Raw genomic sequence first — 18,207 nt, forward strand, 5'->3', positions numbered from 1 at the left:
CAAAAAAAGCGCTTTCCAAGTCCCGAACTACCGAACAGATTTCTTTCTTTTTACGTTGCCCCCGCTGCAGGGAGTCGGGGTCACTGAAAAAAGGGGGAACAAAAACGGTTCGGCTAACCGCCAAGCGTTAATAAATTCTTCGAATTTGCGGAGGGAAAAACCATGGAAAACGCAGCGCCCACTGCAGCGGCGACAGACGCTGTTGTTCTGCGGGCACTGCACCAAAAATGTACTTTTGTATAGGCACGGCAGATTAATTGTCACAGCTACGAGACTGCCATTAGACCCATTTTCTATAAATCAAAACAACCCATATATAAGTCTAGACGACCCCCGTGGCCTCCGTGGTCGAGCGTTGTGCTCACGATCCGGAGGTCCCGGATTCGAATCCCGGTGGGGACAAATCACAAAAATCACTTTGTGATCCCTAGTTTGGTTAGGACATTACAGCCTGATCACCTGATTGTCCAAAAAGTAAACAGATCCGTGCTTCGGAAAGCACGTAAAGCCGTTGGTCCCGGTTATTACTTACTGATGTAAGTATGTAGTCGTTACGCGAGTTATGTCAGGGGTCATGTAATAACCCTGACCAGGGTTGATGGGGTTGGTAATTCACCTCACAACCCACACGATAGAAGAAGAGTCTAGACGACGGAGGCTATTTACCACTTGCCGTTTGTTTGTCCCTTGCTACAATATTCCGGCAGACATCAAATTCATCCAGGATTACTCTGGCGGATTGTAAGTATCAAATTTATTTATTTATTTACTATGGTACATCAACAGTAGTACATACATTAACCAGCTTATAAACTAATTCCACATGGGGAAAATAAAATTATATCAGACAGTCTCGCGGAGGGCGATGTCGGCCGCAGTGTCGAAACGATCATCACTTTAATCTTTTTGCTCGCCATTAAAAGCTGTCTCAACTTTAATGAGACCTGTCAATTTTGTGCCTGTTTTTCAGCGTCAAAAGATCCGGATTAGAGAATCATTTGCACTCATTTTCATCGATTAGACTAAGTTGATAATTCAATGTTGATTAGGTAGGAATGGATAGAAGACTAGATATGAAACTGAAATGTCTAAAAACATTAGATTTTATTTTAACAAGTTTACAGCGTATAATTCTAATCACAGTTCTATCAAATTACATTAGATCCAAACAATTATCCTATAATCACAATCAAAAATCCATACAATACAACTTACCATACAAAGCATAGTCATGTTACAAACTGTTAGACAAACATTTAGGTCAATCATATTTGGTCACAATACTAAAATTTACGAATAGAATATTCATTATTCTTATTAATTATTCAGTCGGAAAGAACTATTATCAGTATGAAGAGGTATATTAGACAGTAGGAACAACGGAATAATAAAGTTTTGCTTCTAAGAGACCATTCCATATAGCAATTGTATAAACACTATATACGTTGTATGTGTAATAATTATTATTATACATAATCTTGAACATTGTGAGATTACAAGAACCTCGGATCCAGTAAGTCATTCATTGGGCATGTCTAATAAAACAATAAATAATAATCCAAAACATTCACACTTGTTAAATGACAGGCAGACTAATAATTCAATAACATGTTTATAATATCTGTCACCCGCCTTATTCCACCATGAGGAATACAATATTACATAAATATTTATATCATGTCAATATTACTTAAAGAAAACCTTCGTCGTACAAACATTATCTAAAAGCTAAAACTATACCTAAACAAGCTGATTGATTACCTAAAACAAACCTTATACAAAACTCAGTCCATTTTTCGAAAACATCTAGGTTACCATACACATTGCGCTAAGTCAAGCTTCACACTTCTTAAAAAAATATGTCGGTCAAATATTAATTAACAGTCAAACGGCAATTTAGCCAATGTGTAGATAGCATCGCCTTTTAGCTGAGGAAGACTGGATACCTTAGCTAATGTTACATCTAAATACTTATTGTAAACAGCCTTATATTTAGAGTTTTCAACATTGGTGACAATCTTTGCGATTTTCCTAATGATTGGGTCGATATGTTCGAGTGTGTACTCCGTGTAGTACCTGAGTGTGGGTGTCCATACGTCTTCGAGCTTCTTGTTGGAGAGGAGGTGGAGGGAGAGGCAGATAGCGGCCGCCGCCAGCTCGGAGGGCCGGTGGTGCGCCATCGAATACTCCACTAAGCAAAGGTCCACGAAGTATTTCGCCAAATGATGGTGCTTTGACGTTCCATGCGCGGCTTTCACAAACCTAAACAGATACAGCATTAAGTGAGTAGGTACTTAGGTTGGCTACATGATTTTGTTAATATTAAAGAGCCAAATATCTTCAGAATATTAGTTAATTTCGTTTTGCAGAAGTAAGTCAGCATGAAACCGGTATTTTTTTACTAAATTGTTAAAAGAAGGTTAAAGGCTTACCTCCTCAAGAAGCTAAGCGGTATCGGGCGCGCGAGACAGAAGCCAAGTTTGGAGAGGATCTCCCTCTCGCACTGGAACACATCCTTCTTGGTGTAAGCATTAGCTGTGACGTAGACAAATTCGTGGACAGCGGGCGAGTAAATCTCTTCGTACTTGCTCGCGATGTACATCGCTGTTACGCCGATGAGCTGAAGACGATCGCGCTGTACATTTGGCACTACCTGGAATGAAGACATTTGTAGGTACATTAGGTTCAGCCTACTTCAAACAACCAATCTAATTCTTTATTGCACACATAGCATAGGCCAGTTACAAACGCAACCCTACCTACTAGGTATGTAAGAAACAAATTGAAATTGCAACTTTTTAATTGACATTGTTTTTTTAAAGCATACAACTAACCACATAATATAAATCAAACTCTAGTAGACTTTTCTCTTTACTTCTTTGAACTCTCTTTGAAATAACTGATTCCATAACAAAAGTTAACAGTAAGTATAAAACTCATTACCCAACAATAAAATAAAAAAGAAACAAATTTGGTCTAACATTAGGTAAACTTAAACTAGAGAATAATTTAAACCATACCTGTAAATATCTATCAATGATTCCAACAGTCAATTGGAACGTCTCCAAAACCAAAGAAAATTGCCTTTGAACTTCAACCAACCAATCAATAAGAGTTGCTCGCATCTTTCCGGTGATAACACTCTGAAAGAGAAAAACACATTAATATGGGAACAAACTATCTAAAGGAGTTTACTTTCATTATGTTGCTTGCACATTGCAACAGGTGTCCAAAAAGGTAGGTTCCTACAAGGACCCAAACATTTGTTTGATGGACTTAATGTATAGGCTTGCCTCAGATGACAGAACTACTTGGCCAGAGACCAAATACAAAATCTGCACAAATTATATCCAGATACATTATCTTCAGATGAGAGCGGAGACTTTTATATACATATAGAATGGCAAGGGTGACATAGGTTTACCTCCCCCTCGGTTATACTTTTAAATTGTATGAGCGTCACAAAGCACACACACAGATGCGCATGTATGATAACATTAATGTCTAGTGTCTGTGTAAAACAAGGTGTCTTGTATGAAGTGTCTGGCATGTGCTTTTACTAAGCAATGGCTTAACTACAATAAACTTCATGATATAAGAAATACCTACCTGTTTTCTCAAGTGATCTTCTTCAACTGGGTACCGTACTTCTAAATCAGTCAAATACTTGTAAATATCCTTGATGTACATAGACATAAGCAGCGGACTATTCTTGTCTGAAGCATCAATATCCTCAATATCATTGGGCAAACTGATAAAAGGAGAAACTGTGACACTGACTGATGTTTTCTCATATTGCTTGTAGGTATCAACCAATTTCAGTTTTCCCAGTGATTCTGTAGGGTCCTTGATTATAGGTCTGGTTGATTCTTTGTTCTCCTTTCCTTTAAACTGCTCTTTTACTGTAGGTAGTTTGCTTGACTTCTTTACTTCTCCAACTTTCTTAGCTTGTAATAAAGTATTTGAAGAATCTTTAGGTTTAACTGATTTCTGGGTCTCCTTTAGTGCAGCCTGAAAAGCAAATTTAATCCATGAAATTATTATTATTATAAATTATAATATGTAATCTATGAAATACATTCCTTATTTTGCTAACATAATTCTTTTGATAGGTACCTAATACCTAAGGTACCTATTTAGGTTTGTCTTCATAACTGAATGACGAAATAATGAACTGTATAATGAGATGTGACCATGTCATGACTCATGACCACAAAAGACAAAAAGTGATCACAAGTTAATTTCTACAACAGTACTGGGATGACAAACAGATAAAACATTCTTATTTATCACCATGACATGTATAAAACTACTTCTTTTCCAAATAAAAATATTTGTTGAAGGGTAGTGTAATATTAAAATTGGATAGTTTCCGATTACTAAATAAAGACAGATCTTAAGGTGACAAAATTTTTATGAATATTATTAAAGAAAAATGAAATTTTCATACAAATTCCATAGTAATTTTGTGTTTTGACATTCAGTAAAAAGTAACTAATTTGACTAGTTGGAAACTACCCTATTGAATTTCTAAATCACAAACTGTTCTTAAATAACCCTTATATCATGATAAAATATATAGAAATATGATAAGAGAGGAGGGCTACACCCAGCATTGGGTGGATACAGGCTGAGTAGATAGATAGAAGGTATTCAGGCTAATCTTACTCTTGTACGAGCAGCAGCCCTTGCCAAGCCAGCAGTGCTCTCCTCTCGTCTCAATGGAGGCCTCGAAGAAGGTTGTATAGGCTTCGCAGCAAGCCCTGTGTCCACTTTCGATTGCACATGTCCATAATTACTGCAATATAAAGCAACATAAAACACTGTGCACACAGTATGAAAATTGTTTGAAGATTTTATTCTATAAGGGGGTAATAATAACTTGAACCTACTCATACAATATTTCATGACTATGACGCTTTTAAGTACTTTAGAAAAAACTATTCGAAATTGAAAACGAACACTAAACTAGGTACCTACCTACATATATAGTGGAGGTAGAAGAAAATAAAAATACTGACCTCCTCAACGCGACGCGGCTTTGAGTCGCTTTCTTCTCGAACTCGGCGGCTGCCACAGCTACCTTGCCGACGTTTGCATCGCGCTGGATCTGAACATTCGTGTTCACATCGCCCAAAGCTCCCCTGACACCCAATCCTTGGCGCTTTACTGGCACCAACCCCACATTGCCTTTGCCTTTTCCGGCATAGATATTTTCTTGATCCTGGATCTATTTGACAATTTCCTACGTTAAACGAACACACGTAATATCCAACAAATTCTCCACACATTGAATAATATTCATAGAACTCACCGTGTGATGCCTCCTAGTGTGAATCTCCATTATTCCACCTGGCACTGGTATATAATTGATAATTATGAAGTTTTAACAATTCTTTTGTAAACTCCGTTATTACAGAGACTATTGTAAACGATGTTATCTTGACCGACGATTTGCTCGATTTGAGTTGAAAATAACGGAAAAGTCAATCAACTGAAATTGTGACTCTTTGGACGCGGCTTCTGATTGGCCGTTTGGTTTACAACGGAAATCAAATTAGTTGTTTTAATATAGAATGTAACATTACTGTAGGGTCGTAAAATAATGACCTAATTAGTAAATTGAATATTTTTTTTATTCATTGTTATTCTTACATACAACTGTCAATTTTAAGAATTTAATAATTATTGAAAAATATTAGTATTTGCATTGAATTTTGATTCTAAACAGCTGAATACCATAAACTAAAGATTAAATTGAAAACAGCTGCGTTCAATTTATGAAACAAAGCCAGGTTTGTATGCGACACCGTGTCACTGCTCCGGATAGGCTTCTATAAAATTATAACTTTTATTTATCTAACGAGTATAAGAAAATGTAATAATGGTTTTATGGATTCTTCACTAATATGACCATATAATATTTTAAGAATAATTCAGTATATTTTTTATAAGCTAACAAGCATTGCTGATAGGATACTACGCTGCACAAACGGCAAAAAGGCAGAAAACGTATTATTATTATTAAGTCTGGGAAAGCTAAAACTTTGTTTACACATAGTCCTCATTATTATAAATTAGTCCCAACTGATAGCAACCTATAATATAAAGTATAAACTTTAATGCTAACTAAGATTAAAAAAGATTATTGGATTGTACAAAATTAAGTAAGTGTGTTGAATTAGGAAATTGCTGACCAGTGAAAACTATAACGAAGAATGTCATGGGTCTGTTAATCGAAAAAAAATCTGAACCGGACGGGACTTGGATCGACCGGCTTGACAAGAACTGTGGATTCAAGTACCGTCCGAATCAAATTTTTTTCGATTTAAATTTTCTCTTAGCACGGATAAGTGCTATAAAAACAAAAATCATAATCATTTTAGTTCTTTCAATAAGAAGAAATGGTGCTCAATATTCAATTCTCTCTCATAATTTATATTATTTATTAATAAAAATGGCAGGAGAACAATAATTAATAAGAAGAAACTACATATTTCCATATAAAAGTACATAGTTCAAAATTATTATTAATCCTCTTGCTTGTGGCAGAGATTTTTAGACACAAGTTAAACAAAGGGGTTTGGATTATAAAAGGATATTCGGCCTTAAGACCATATTATCGGATTTCTTTCCTTAAATATGGAAACAAGTTTTCCTAAAGTGATGTCAATGCAATCTCTGTATAAAGATAGAACTGGAAAACTCCCCATGGTCCCAGAAAATGTGTTTTTGGAAGCATATTATTGTAACTGGACATCGGACTGAATTTCATTTTTCGGGTAAGCGCTAGAAGATCATTGTATGAAATTAATATAAACCTGGCTTAAGTGTCTCCGACACTGTGTCACGTACGCAGTGTATAAAATGTGAAGAGCGTTTTAGAAAATTGAACGCACCCTAAAGAATATTGTCTATGAATAGCTGTCAATTGACATTTCTTTTCACGGCACGGCGCGTATCGCGCATGAAATACTTTTACAGTACTTACATACCTATTTTCCTATTTATTTCATTATCTGTGAGCCGATATCGCTCCAACGTTAATTAAATTAAAGCAAATCGTAAACTGCTTACCTGCAACCACGAATTTCTTAAAACGTAATGTGTTTTTACCATTTCTACATAGATTTTATTATAGTGCGGCTTTGTAACTTAATTTTATTTCTTGTAGATTTTACCACTATGGTGCAGAAAGGGCCTCGTCCGTTGGTTCTGTGTGGTCCGTCGGGATCGGGTAAGAGCACGCTGTTGAAGCGTCTTCTCAAAGAATTCCCAGATAAATTCGGATTCAGTGTATCTCATACCACAAGGGCTCCTCGCCCGGGGGAGGCCAACGGCGTACACTACCACTTCACTAACAAGAAAGATATGATTGAGGCTGTGCAAAAGGGCGAATTCATCGAAACTGCAACCTTCAGTGGGAATATGTATGGAACCAGGTTAGTCCATTGCATTTTTCTATAGATTTTGCTAGCAGTAAGCTAAAGAGGCCATGTGCTCAGGCATTGGCACTCTGCCAAAGTTTATTGTTCTCATTCCATTCGCCTTTGTTTACTTGCTGTTATGCTTAAAATAATTATATTTGTTTATAAACAAGCTAAATTAAGCTATCTTAGACTTTACTTATGTAAATTTATACTTATGTAAATTGTTGATATTAGACCTTGAGATAAGTATTATTTTACAACTAAATCTGTTCCCTATATAAAATGTAAAAAAAAAACATGTAGATAAGGAGAGAAAAACTTGTTTTATAAAAACATTTGTAAAAGTCAACTATGGGGCTAAATTGATTAACTCATTATTCATCTAAGAATTTGCTTTGTACATTTTTCAGCAAGCGTGCTGTGGATGATGTCCGGCGCACTGGCAAGATATGTGTCCTTGACATTGAGATTGAGGGTGTAAAGCAAGTGAAGAAGACGGATTTAGATCCTCTCCTGGTGTTTGTTATGCCACCGTCCATCGAAGAGCTGGAGAGACGTCTACGTGCACGCAACACAGAGAATGATGAAGCACTAAAGAAAAGGTTGACAACTGCACAACGAGAGATTGAATTTGGTAAAGATACTATATTACAAATTTTTTCACCATTTAATCTCAGTAAAGTAAGCATTTTTCTGCAATTGTTTACAACTACTGCTGTCCCATAGTACCTAATTCAAATTACAATTTCCTTTTTTAAGTTCTAATTCTAATTAGGTAACAAAACCAAGTAAATAAGCAATACTATCCAGTGTTGGAACTAAATGTGTTTTTCATTGCTTATCAATGAAAACTATAGTTACATAATACATTATGTATGAAGTTCTTATCTTAACTATAACAATAAACAAAACAATTGGAATATTTTTTAGTACCTGATATATTAAATTGATAGAAAAAAGTTATTGTAATTATTAAATAACTAAATTCTTTATAAAAACTACCACATACCTGTGGTAGTTTTTATAAAGAATTTGGAATTTTATAAAGGTGAAATATAAGGAATATCTTCTTAATATTCAGAAAAACGTCGGTAACTGAACTTTATACTTATTTCATAATTATGTTATATACATCTACTTGTCATATATAATTTATGAATCTCTCTCGTTATCTGTTTATCTGTGGCTTTTATTTTACACATCTGTTTATTTGTCGTATCTATTATGTATACTTTAACCCCTTGGCATACTATCTACCTTTGACTAATACTTTCATATTTTTCGTAACCCCTTAATTCATATATTTTCTTCATAATTAAATTTGCTTATTTTCTTATTTATTGTAAGTAAATCCCGACACTTTTTGTTGGCACGATAGTTCAAAGTATTTATAAGCGTAACTTAGGTACTGGCAGAATATCAGTGTTGCTAAGAGTGGTATTTCTACTATCCTTCGCAACAACATGCTGAGTCAGTCCCTTTTCCCTGGCAGTGTATTTTTGATTTGTATACTTATCTTTATCTTCTCTACTATTGTACTGCACTGTTTTGGGAATAAAGTTATTCTATTCTATTCTATTCTACCTACTATATGATTTTCCGTTACATATGGTAATAAATAAAATAATGTTATATTTTCAGGTCAGGAACCAGGCAACTTCCACATTATTATCCTCAATGACAACTTGGACAAGGCATATGCTGAGCTTCGGGAATTTATTTCCCAGAACATCAAGGAAAAAGATGAAGGTAATTGGTCCAGATAAGCTATTGTTACTTACCTATCAGTATTGCTGCACTATCAATAGTTGACGTTGAGGATTATTGACAATTTCATAGTATCAATAGTTGCTGTTGACTATTGCAGACAATAGCAACCGATACTATCGAAATAAAAGTCACTAACAGTCAGTGGCGGCCCTAGGGGCGGTGCAAGCGAACGGTGCGATCGCACCGGGCGCCGTTTTAGGGGGGGCGCCAAAATCTGCTAAGACAGAACAAGTCCCGGAAGCCCCAGATCTACAGGGGAGTAACTAGATTGGGCACACCTGCCCTGTGAATTAGACCTCTTAGCGGCCACATAAACCTCCTACATTTGAAGGGGGGGCCGTAAACAACATTTTTAAAAGATGTAATTAGGTATATTTCAGTGGCCATAAACTAATCGAAAAAAGTATGTTGAGGGGCGCCACTGAATACTGTGATGTCTTGCACCACCTAAATATTTTTCTACTGCCGCCACTACTAACAGTATCAAATAGACTATTGATAGATGATGGGTTATCGATTAGCAATACTATAACCTTGATTACAAAATGCAGAACTAATAATTAAAATCCTAGGAAACAAACCAAGCTTTTCTGTGGGGATTTGATTTCCTTTAGAAACATAAGCAGGGTCAGGATGACTCCAGGGAAGAATCCAGGGGTCACTGTACAGAATGGCTGACTACTAACTGATATTTGACTATTACAGACCAAATTTTTTTATGTAGTGTGACAGCCTAAATGTTATTAAAATAAGAATATTTTAAATGTTAAATGTTATTTACTTTTATTATTTTTTATTGATTGAGGGAATCAACTTCAGTTATCTTAGTTATAGTTCAATACAATACTTACTTTTTTCTTGTTCCAATATTTCACTTATTATAGTATAATAGTGTGTGGTGTGTCTGTGTGTTCAATTAACTAATGTGTGACTTTTTACTAATTTCTCAACAGCAAATACTCCAACTGAGGACAAGCAACAGTAAACATCTGCATGGTTTTGCTACTAGTGAAAGTTTGCTTCTATTTCTAGATACCTCAGGAGTTTCACCAGGCTTATAAAATAAGCTGGCATTAATATGAATTTGTATATAAGGTACATACTGTTAAGTCGATTCCTGAGGTAAATAGAAATATTGCCATTAGATGTCGATATTTTTGGTGTTAGAAGTAGATTCATAAGATTAAAATTGGATTTTAAAATATTCAGCGAAGATATTCAAGGCCCCAAAATTAAATACGCTGTCGTACACGTGACTACGATGGGTGGTTTAGTGTAGTTTAGTTTACATTACCATGGAAATTTTGCCCATTTTGTTGTGATTAGTTCATTACAATATATTTGTAATTTTCACATTATTTCACCTTATAGAAAAATAATTGTAAGTAGTAGTTTTCAACGAAAACTTTGGGTACTTATTGCGAATTTCGGTCTCTTGGCTCTCTTGCCATAAAAAAGTAACTAAGTAAGACTTATTACTTTTTAAAATCAAGTATTGAATTCAAGAAAAAACTACCTCCATAGTACTGTAAGTATACAGTATTGTTCAAAAATCTTTATAGGAAAATTTTCGAATATATTGATGTTCTATTAGGAATGTTAGCGAGTTTTAATGTTAGTGAAATGTGCGCACGTTTTAATATTTTTGTTGATTGTTAACTTATGTATTTAGGTACTTACTGTAAAGTTGGTAAGCTCAGAGCTGAGGGTGTAGCACGCTTATTGTGACAATTGCTGTACAATCAATGAGAAAATATTTTGAAAGGCAAACTAAGTTCAATACTGTATGCTAAAACCTGTCTTTGGTCAAGCTACACAGACAGTCGTGGTTTTGTATATTAATTTTACCACATTAATTAATGAATGGAACACTAAACAAATATGTGATCTATAATTTCAGTGCCTTTATTTATAACAAGCTCTATGATACAGTTATTTATTATATTAGTACAAATAACTCACCACATTCATAATATTGTTACATATTTTATAATTTTTTTCCGGATACCCATGTAAGTACCTGCCCTCTACAGCAATTGTAGTACCCAATAATAATAATTTTGCATTGTAAGAAGCTATAGTTGAAAGTTATATAATGAATCTCCATATAGTTGTAAATAATACAGAATTTATATGTATCAGCATTTATTCATAGAGCATTTACACATTACATTAGAAAAATACTTAGGTTAGTTGTGTACATTCCATTTATAGAGATATATTTTCTGATATCCACATAAAAGTGCCAAAAGTTACTTGAAGTTCTGTTATTAACCATTATAATGTAATAAATGAAATAGTAAATAAGTTGTATTTAGTGCCCATACACATCAGAATTTGTAGTTCTCACTTATGAAATGTAATAATCTAGTAAAAGTTGATCAGATAGATAAATACTCTTCATGTTAGTATTACATAGGTGCTTAGCAGAGGCTGCATAGAAATCTGGTGTATGATGGGTGCATCACATTTATAACTATAACAGTAAAATATTGTGTTGTGTTTTGTTTATTAAAGCTGTTCAGCTAATTTAATACTCTTAAGTCAGAGTGTCATATTTGACAACATGAATAACAGTAGTTTCATGTTCATGAGCGCCGGCAGGATTACTTTCAGTAAATTTGTGCAATAAATCTTTGTAATTATTAATTAGGTATTTTTCATCCATTTACATCTTGCCAATAGAATTTTAGTTCTTAATTATGTTTTCTGAGTATTTTCTTTTCTGGCAGGGTGTGCAAGTTCACTCTTGTATCTTCCTTCCGGTGCTTATGCTCATGTCTGAGACACGCATATATTTGCATGAAGGATGTCTCAGGTGACTAACATTATTTATTATCTGTTTAGAAACATGCAGGGATATATATTTATTTCAATGAATGAAACTATTTTTCTTTTTTTTATTTTAGTTCTTCGGGGACTGTAAGGACAACTGTTTGGTGAAGAAATCGAAAATAACATTTTAATTAATATTATTTCTGTGGAGCTTTTTATAATTCATGATCATCCATTTTGACGTTGGATGCATCACAAATTCAAAACCATTCCATGAAAACTAAAGCAGTTGTGCATAACTTAGTGTGTGTGATCATTTGCATAATAATTTTAAAAATATATATTTGCTAGATAATGCAAATTATTATGGCTAGATAAATCTCTTAAGTCAGTAAATTATTGCCTATTATACTAACTGTGAAAGTAAATAAAATTATTTAATTGTAATGTGTAATTGTTTTATTTCTTTTACATTTTATTCGTAGGATTAGTGTGCAAAGAAAAGGAACAAAAATATTTCAAATGAAAGCATGTGTGCTTTATTAGCAGAATAATAAGTACTTAAATAACTAAATAGCAGTCAATATCATGATGTCAATATATTTGAGAAATCAAATTGGAACATTGTTAACCAAATATTATTTAACAATAAACAGTTATGAAATTACATTGTAAATTTAACAATTCCAAAGTTTCATTATACTAGCTTAATAATATTGTCAAATGATTTTCTCACAGAACAATGCTATTGTCTTTATCCCACTTATCACGCTGTGAGTGTGGTGGTGTGTTCTCACAATCTCCACTAATGGCAGCCTTCTTTGACAGACTTTTCAATGAGACTGTGCTTCCCGTAGGCATTAGTTTTGTTTGTTTAGTCAAAGATTTCAGCCGGGGAATATGAGATACCCGTCTAGCCTTAGCTAGTTGCTGGTCCTTGGAATCTTCTAACATGTTAGCTGACTTAGATCGAGTGTGTCCAGTATCAGTTTTATTTTTCATGCAAGATAATGGTGTCCTAGAACCACTACAAGAGCCATTTTTAGGCTTTTTAGGGGTATTCAATAAATCATTAGCTTCATCTTCATAGATAAGCACTCCCTCGTTTGTAGATTTAACAACTAATTGGCGGAGATCTGCATTGGTGTTCTGTAAAACTTTAATCAATGTGTCATCTGACATTTCCTCTACATTATCTGCACCTGCATCCTCCGTGACTTTAGCAACAACTATAGGTGTCCTCTCAATACCTGCAGAAGGTGATCTAGGATCCTCATCCAGGATTTTGAACTGAGGAATGCATTTTAGATCACTATCTTCAACTGACTCCTTATCACAAGCGCCGTGATCCGTTTCATTACTATCTTCAAATTGGTCAACCTCTGCTTCAACATAATCAAAGTTAGTTTCAAGCAACTGTATTGGTTTCTCAGCACTTTGATTTGTCATATTATCCTCTAAAGCTTCATTTGAAGCAGTAGACGATCCTAATGGCTCATCAGTTTCTTTAATACTCTCATTAAGAGTCAAGTCATAGAAACCATTGCACAAATTTTTAGGCACCATCAAATCTGGACTTTCTTGAGCTTCAGCACAACTATCATAGTTATCCTCATTATCATCTTTTCTGAGGCAGGGACTCCCGCCATTTTCAAGTCTCTGTACCTGTTTGTCATTTGTGAGCTCATCAATTTTAGTTGCAATAATGATAGGTGTTCGTTCAAAGTCCTGTGTTGGTGAGCGAGGATCATACGACTGTAAATGATTTTTTATTACAGCTGATAGAATTGGGTTGTTACGGATAAGTTTTTCATCACCTTTGGAATTCTCGAAGGTTTTCCTCAAGTCAGCATTTTTAGTTATATTGTGTTTAGACCCGGTCTTTCCCTGTAAATAATATAATTGTAATTGAGATAGGTATTCAAACAAGCACGTCTGTTACAGCAAGAAATGTACATAATGTACATTAACCGTATAATAATACGTTGCCATGTACATTTTTAAAAAAATATTGTTACTAAATAAACGTACCTGTAACGGAGTCCGTGTTATCTCAGGAGTCGGAGATCTGGGATCAGAATTAGCATCAATATCCAAGTCGTTTTTTTGCTTAAGAACAGCTGCGTCGCCGCTGGGTTTACTCGTATTACTTCCCATGTTTTCACTGAAGTTGTTTCGTTATCTTAATATTTATCTTGTTTGCACATTTAACAAAGACAACCAACCATTATTACACTTAAAATCTGTCCCAATATAGCTGAATTAAAGTCTTTTTTTTATTATTTCTTTCGGGAACAAAAACTCAAAACATCTAACGGCTATAAATGTCAAATCATACGTTCGGTTTTCAAATTCTGGATGACGTTTTTTTTGCACACTATGCTTGGTTAATAAGAATGACAGAGATAGCTGTATACTAATATGTATTTTTTTCTCTCTTCTCAGAGGTCTTTTTTAGGAGGCAAGGTAGCACACAAAACAGGACACTTGAAATAATATTGAGCGCGAAACAGTTTTAAGCAAAGACCTTGTATAGAATAGACAGATAATATTTTAGAGTGACGATCAAACTATCACAGCTCTCGTTCTTCCCTATGGCAACAATCTCTGTGAAAAAAAGAAACAAACATAGACAAACACCGCTGTCTAGAACGCACAGACTAGTAAGAGATACTACGTATCAGACGAACATCTCTAGTACTAACGTTTTGTTTGATTGGTTTTAATGATACATGACAGTTGGTTTTTTTTAATAATCGAATTTTACTTGGCAAAGGACTACGCGTCATGCGGCATAGTGTACAGGAGAGGGACGTTCAAAAGAAAAGGTCTTGTAACTGGAATCGGTATTATTCTACAGATTTGAATTCGACTTTGAAACAAGTAAGTACTTATTTCAAAGTCCCAGATAAACGTAAAATCTGTAGAAAATAATACCGAACCCAGAAACAAGACTTAATGACCTCTTTTTTTAAGTTAGGGCTTGGTTTGTAGGGTTAAAAACATGTGAGAGATTATTCATTAAATTATTTATTTTTTAATTTTATACAATATTTTTTACGTAATGCAAGAAATGGTTTTTACATCGGAGGCACACACTTCTTTAGATTTAGACGGGATAAATCCATGCCCTTTAATATGCGATTTACACACAAAGAGATTCAAAAGTTCACTTCGTGGTGTATCTTTTAAATTAATTTCGTTTTCGAGACACTTCCGCCACTTATTGAGTCTTTTCTCGGTGCATGGAAAATGATGCAATGAAAACAGCGCCTGGTCACGAATTTTTGCAAACACAGCACTCGCGATACATTTTCGAAAGAAAATACATGCGAAAAGATACTGGGCTTTGTATTACAAGATAAAGTGGAGAAGATAAGCACAAATACACTTCACTCGATCACACAGTTTGTCATCTGTGTCGGCCATCTTTGACAGTACACCGGTAAAGATGGCCGATAAAGATGGCTGTCACCGCTAACCAATCACAGGCCAGCACAATTTGTCATACATCGTTAAAAAATATGGCGCCTATCGACAACATTCGTTCTACGCAGATTTCACGGCGTGCTAGAACGTCAGTGTTGACCGTTTTGAGATGTTGTGGTAGCCAGCTGGATACCAAACCTGCCGTTAGTTTTTTGGTGTTTTGGGACGTTATTTTAACTTTTTATATAAAAAATCTGTGAAATAGTTATTCATTATGAACCATGGCTTGCGAAGCTATTGGTTGTGAGAGTAGAATGGGTATTATAATGGAGAACGATCCAATTATGTCTCACCATGGGTAAGTTATCGACCACATAATACATGTTTGTGTGCAAGAAATACATTACCTGGTCTGGTATTTGTAAAGTTTATTCAGCCCTAAACACGATGCAGACGCATATTTTCAGCAAAGCCGTCACATTTGTACAAATAATTGATTTCACATTTTACGTTAATCAGCTTTGACAGATCATGTACCCAAAGTATTATAAGTAGTGTTGTCCTTTGATGTCGATAACATAATAGGTATTATGTTTGAATGTAACATCTACATGTTGTGTTATTCTATTCACGTTTAATTTATTTTTCGACCTGTTTCCGATTTGGATGAAGATTACATAAAGATATTGTATTTTCCAGATTTCCTAAATATCCTAATTTACGAAACAAGAAATTAAGAAACAATTAGATTCAGACCATGAAACGAGATGATTCTCTCTTCTGAAGGACGCCTTCTCCTTATTTAAGCCTGTGCTAATTACATTTCGATGTATCTTGCTTACTATCAAGCAGGATACCAAACAAAAATATTACATAAAGATGCAGTACCAACAATATTCACTCACATATCTCACATAAGGTGAGTTTAAGTTTAGTTATAAGTTTATAGATGAATTTGCAGCTATTTCGTTTTTGTATTCTACATAAGCATGGAAAAAATAATTCAATACAATACAAATATTCTCTATTGCACAAAATAATTAGTATGAATAACTATTTTTGTAAGTACCTGTGATTATTCCTTCTATGTGCAATGTGTAAACATGCAATGCTTGTGTATTTGTGTGCTCCACGTTAAATGTGCCATTCTTGCAGGTAAAGTTATAACGACCAGAGCCGACACTATAGACTTCTAAAGAAAGTGAACAAGAGGAAATATTTTTTTTTATCACCAAAAGTCGGAATTGTTCAGTGCTTCGTGGTCATTGTATTCTAACTATATTGAATAAAAATCTTATAAAGAAGTATTTGCTTTTATTCTTTAATCGCATTAAGATAATCCCCGAAATATACTAAAAGGTCGTTTGCTTCTTGTATCGAGAGCCGATTCGATTCCCGGTCAAGTCAATGAAAAACGTAGAAAACGTGTATTTAATTGTTATAAAATATTTTTGAATCAAGCATGATTTAGAGCGAAAACAAAACAAAGCGTTCTTCCCGGGGTAGGTATGTGATTTATAGCAACCTGGCCGCAATGTCGTATTAAAATGATACTATAGTATATTTGGACTAGATGGACCGTCCTGGCCTCCTCGGCCATAACACCTTGCGAAATGACATAGATTTAGAAATGTTAAATTGACCTTTAACAAGTTTGTCGATGATAATTGCGTTGAACAAGTAAATCGTTTTAACTAATTTACTTGTGGTTCTACCCACCCAGATATGAATACTAGGTCGTTATTTCTGTATTTAATTAATCATTCAATTTGTAAAGTATAAATTTTTAGATCTTGGACTAACATGAAATATTTAGCCGATAATAATGTCGATAAAAACATGGAACGGCACTAGTGGTCTTGATACAAAAACATATACAATAGGTACGTTTCTATAACAAACCCGCTACGCGAGTACAAAAGACGTACCACGATAGTATATTTATCTCTTTTTAACTTATGACGGCTCATATGAGTGCGAAAGACAAAACCTATGTTTTTCTTTCGTCTTAAATATGCTCCGTCTATTCTATACGTCTTTGGTTTTAAGGCAGTAGTTCATGGTTTTTTTGGTAACCGTAGAGCTGAAAATTATGAAGAGTAGTTTCTAAGAGAAACTTCTACTGAACATGATAGAAAAAATAAAACTGTTCATTTTTAAACATTGTTACACTCTTTTAAAATTTCTATTGTAAAAATATATGATTAATGGACGTTCGGTCTTTATAAATAAATCACCTCTATGTCAATTTTTAATGCATTTTCATTAATTTTAATTTTCCCAATTTTTACTAATAAAAGCAAATTCAGAACTATTTTTTGTTCTGATTGTCATTCATTGATATAAAAGCAATGAAAATAAGTTATGTTTAACCCGTGCGCAAAAATGCTGTAGACCGGTGTTATTATGTATTATATTATTATATAGCGACGACTTATTTTTTCTAGATGAAAAATATAGATGGAGCATTACAAATGTTACAAATAGTTTTTCTTAGAAGTTAGAAGGAAACAAATTATGATAGTCTAAAAAAATATCAAAAAAGTGAGTTTTTCATAAAATTCTTGATTAGAGTTTTAGAAAAAGTAACTCATTTGACTAAACGGAAAATACCCAAAGTAACCCACCTTTGAATCGAACACATGGAGTATTCTTATGTTCGGTGATATCGTGGATGTGTGGATTTACTTTATGTTTATGGGAAAATGTTTCTCCACCAGAAACGACGCTGCGTGTGACTTTATGAGTAGTGGGCATACATACCTAATTGGCAACTCTTCGCGTTACAGTTCGGCCATTTAAA

At 34.3% G+C, this 18,207-nt stretch overlaps 3 protein-coding genes across 4 annotated transcripts; 1 reads left to right on the forward strand and 2 right to left on the reverse strand.

The window, feature by feature from the left end:
- Positions 1–1,087: 1,087 nt before the first annotated feature.
- Positions 1,088–5,489, reverse strand: LOC126374580 (G2/mitotic-specific cyclin-B). The gene is made up of 7 exons (XM_050021274.1): positions 5,315–5,489; positions 5,022–5,230; positions 4,669–4,798; positions 3,610–4,011; positions 3,021–3,143; positions 2,433–2,653; positions 1,088–2,262 (listed from the first exon to the last, which is right to left on the reverse strand). Exons 1-7 carry the CDS (start codon positions 5,342–5,344, stop codon positions 1,878–1,880), a joined length of 1,500 nt encoding a protein of 499 aa, XP_049877231.1. The 5' UTR covers positions 5,345–5,489; the 3' UTR covers positions 1,088–1,877.
- Positions 5,490–6,931: 1,442 nt separating this feature from the next.
- On the forward strand, positions 6,932–12,422 carry LOC126374665 (guanylate kinase). 2 transcript variants are annotated; one of them, XM_050021369.1, is made up of 5 exons: positions 6,932–7,101; positions 7,175–7,442; positions 7,841–8,064; positions 9,072–9,179; positions 10,154–12,422. In XM_050021369.1, the coding sequence occupies exons 2-5, from the start codon at positions 7,186–7,188 to the stop codon at positions 10,183–10,185; spliced, it is 621 nt and encodes a 206-aa protein (XP_049877326.1). In that variant the 5' UTR covers positions 6,932–7,101; positions 7,175–7,185; the 3' UTR covers positions 10,186–12,422. The 2 variants fall into 2 exon arrangements, with proteins under 2 accessions (XP_049877326.1, XP_049877336.1); XM_050021379.1 differs by having other exon boundaries at positions 12,110–12,422.
- Positions 12,423–12,487: 65 nt separating this feature from the next.
- On the reverse strand, positions 12,488–16,633 carry LOC126374596 (uncharacterized). The gene is made up of 2 exons (XM_050021289.1): positions 14,007–16,633; positions 12,488–13,862 (listed from the first exon to the last, which is right to left on the reverse strand). The coding sequence occupies exons 1-2, from the start codon at positions 14,130–14,132 to the stop codon at positions 12,708–12,710; spliced, it is 1,281 nt and encodes a 426-aa protein (XP_049877246.1). The 5' UTR covers positions 14,133–16,633; the 3' UTR covers positions 12,488–12,707.
- Between the last annotated feature and the right edge of the window lie 1,574 nt (positions 16,634–18,207).

Source organism: Pectinophora gossypiella, chromosome 2 (genome assembly GCF_024362695.1).
Source record: "Pectinophora gossypiella chromosome 2, ilPecGoss1.1, whole genome shotgun sequence".
Lineage (NCBI taxonomy): Eukaryota > Metazoa > Arthropoda > Insecta > Lepidoptera > Gelechiidae > Pectinophora > Pectinophora gossypiella.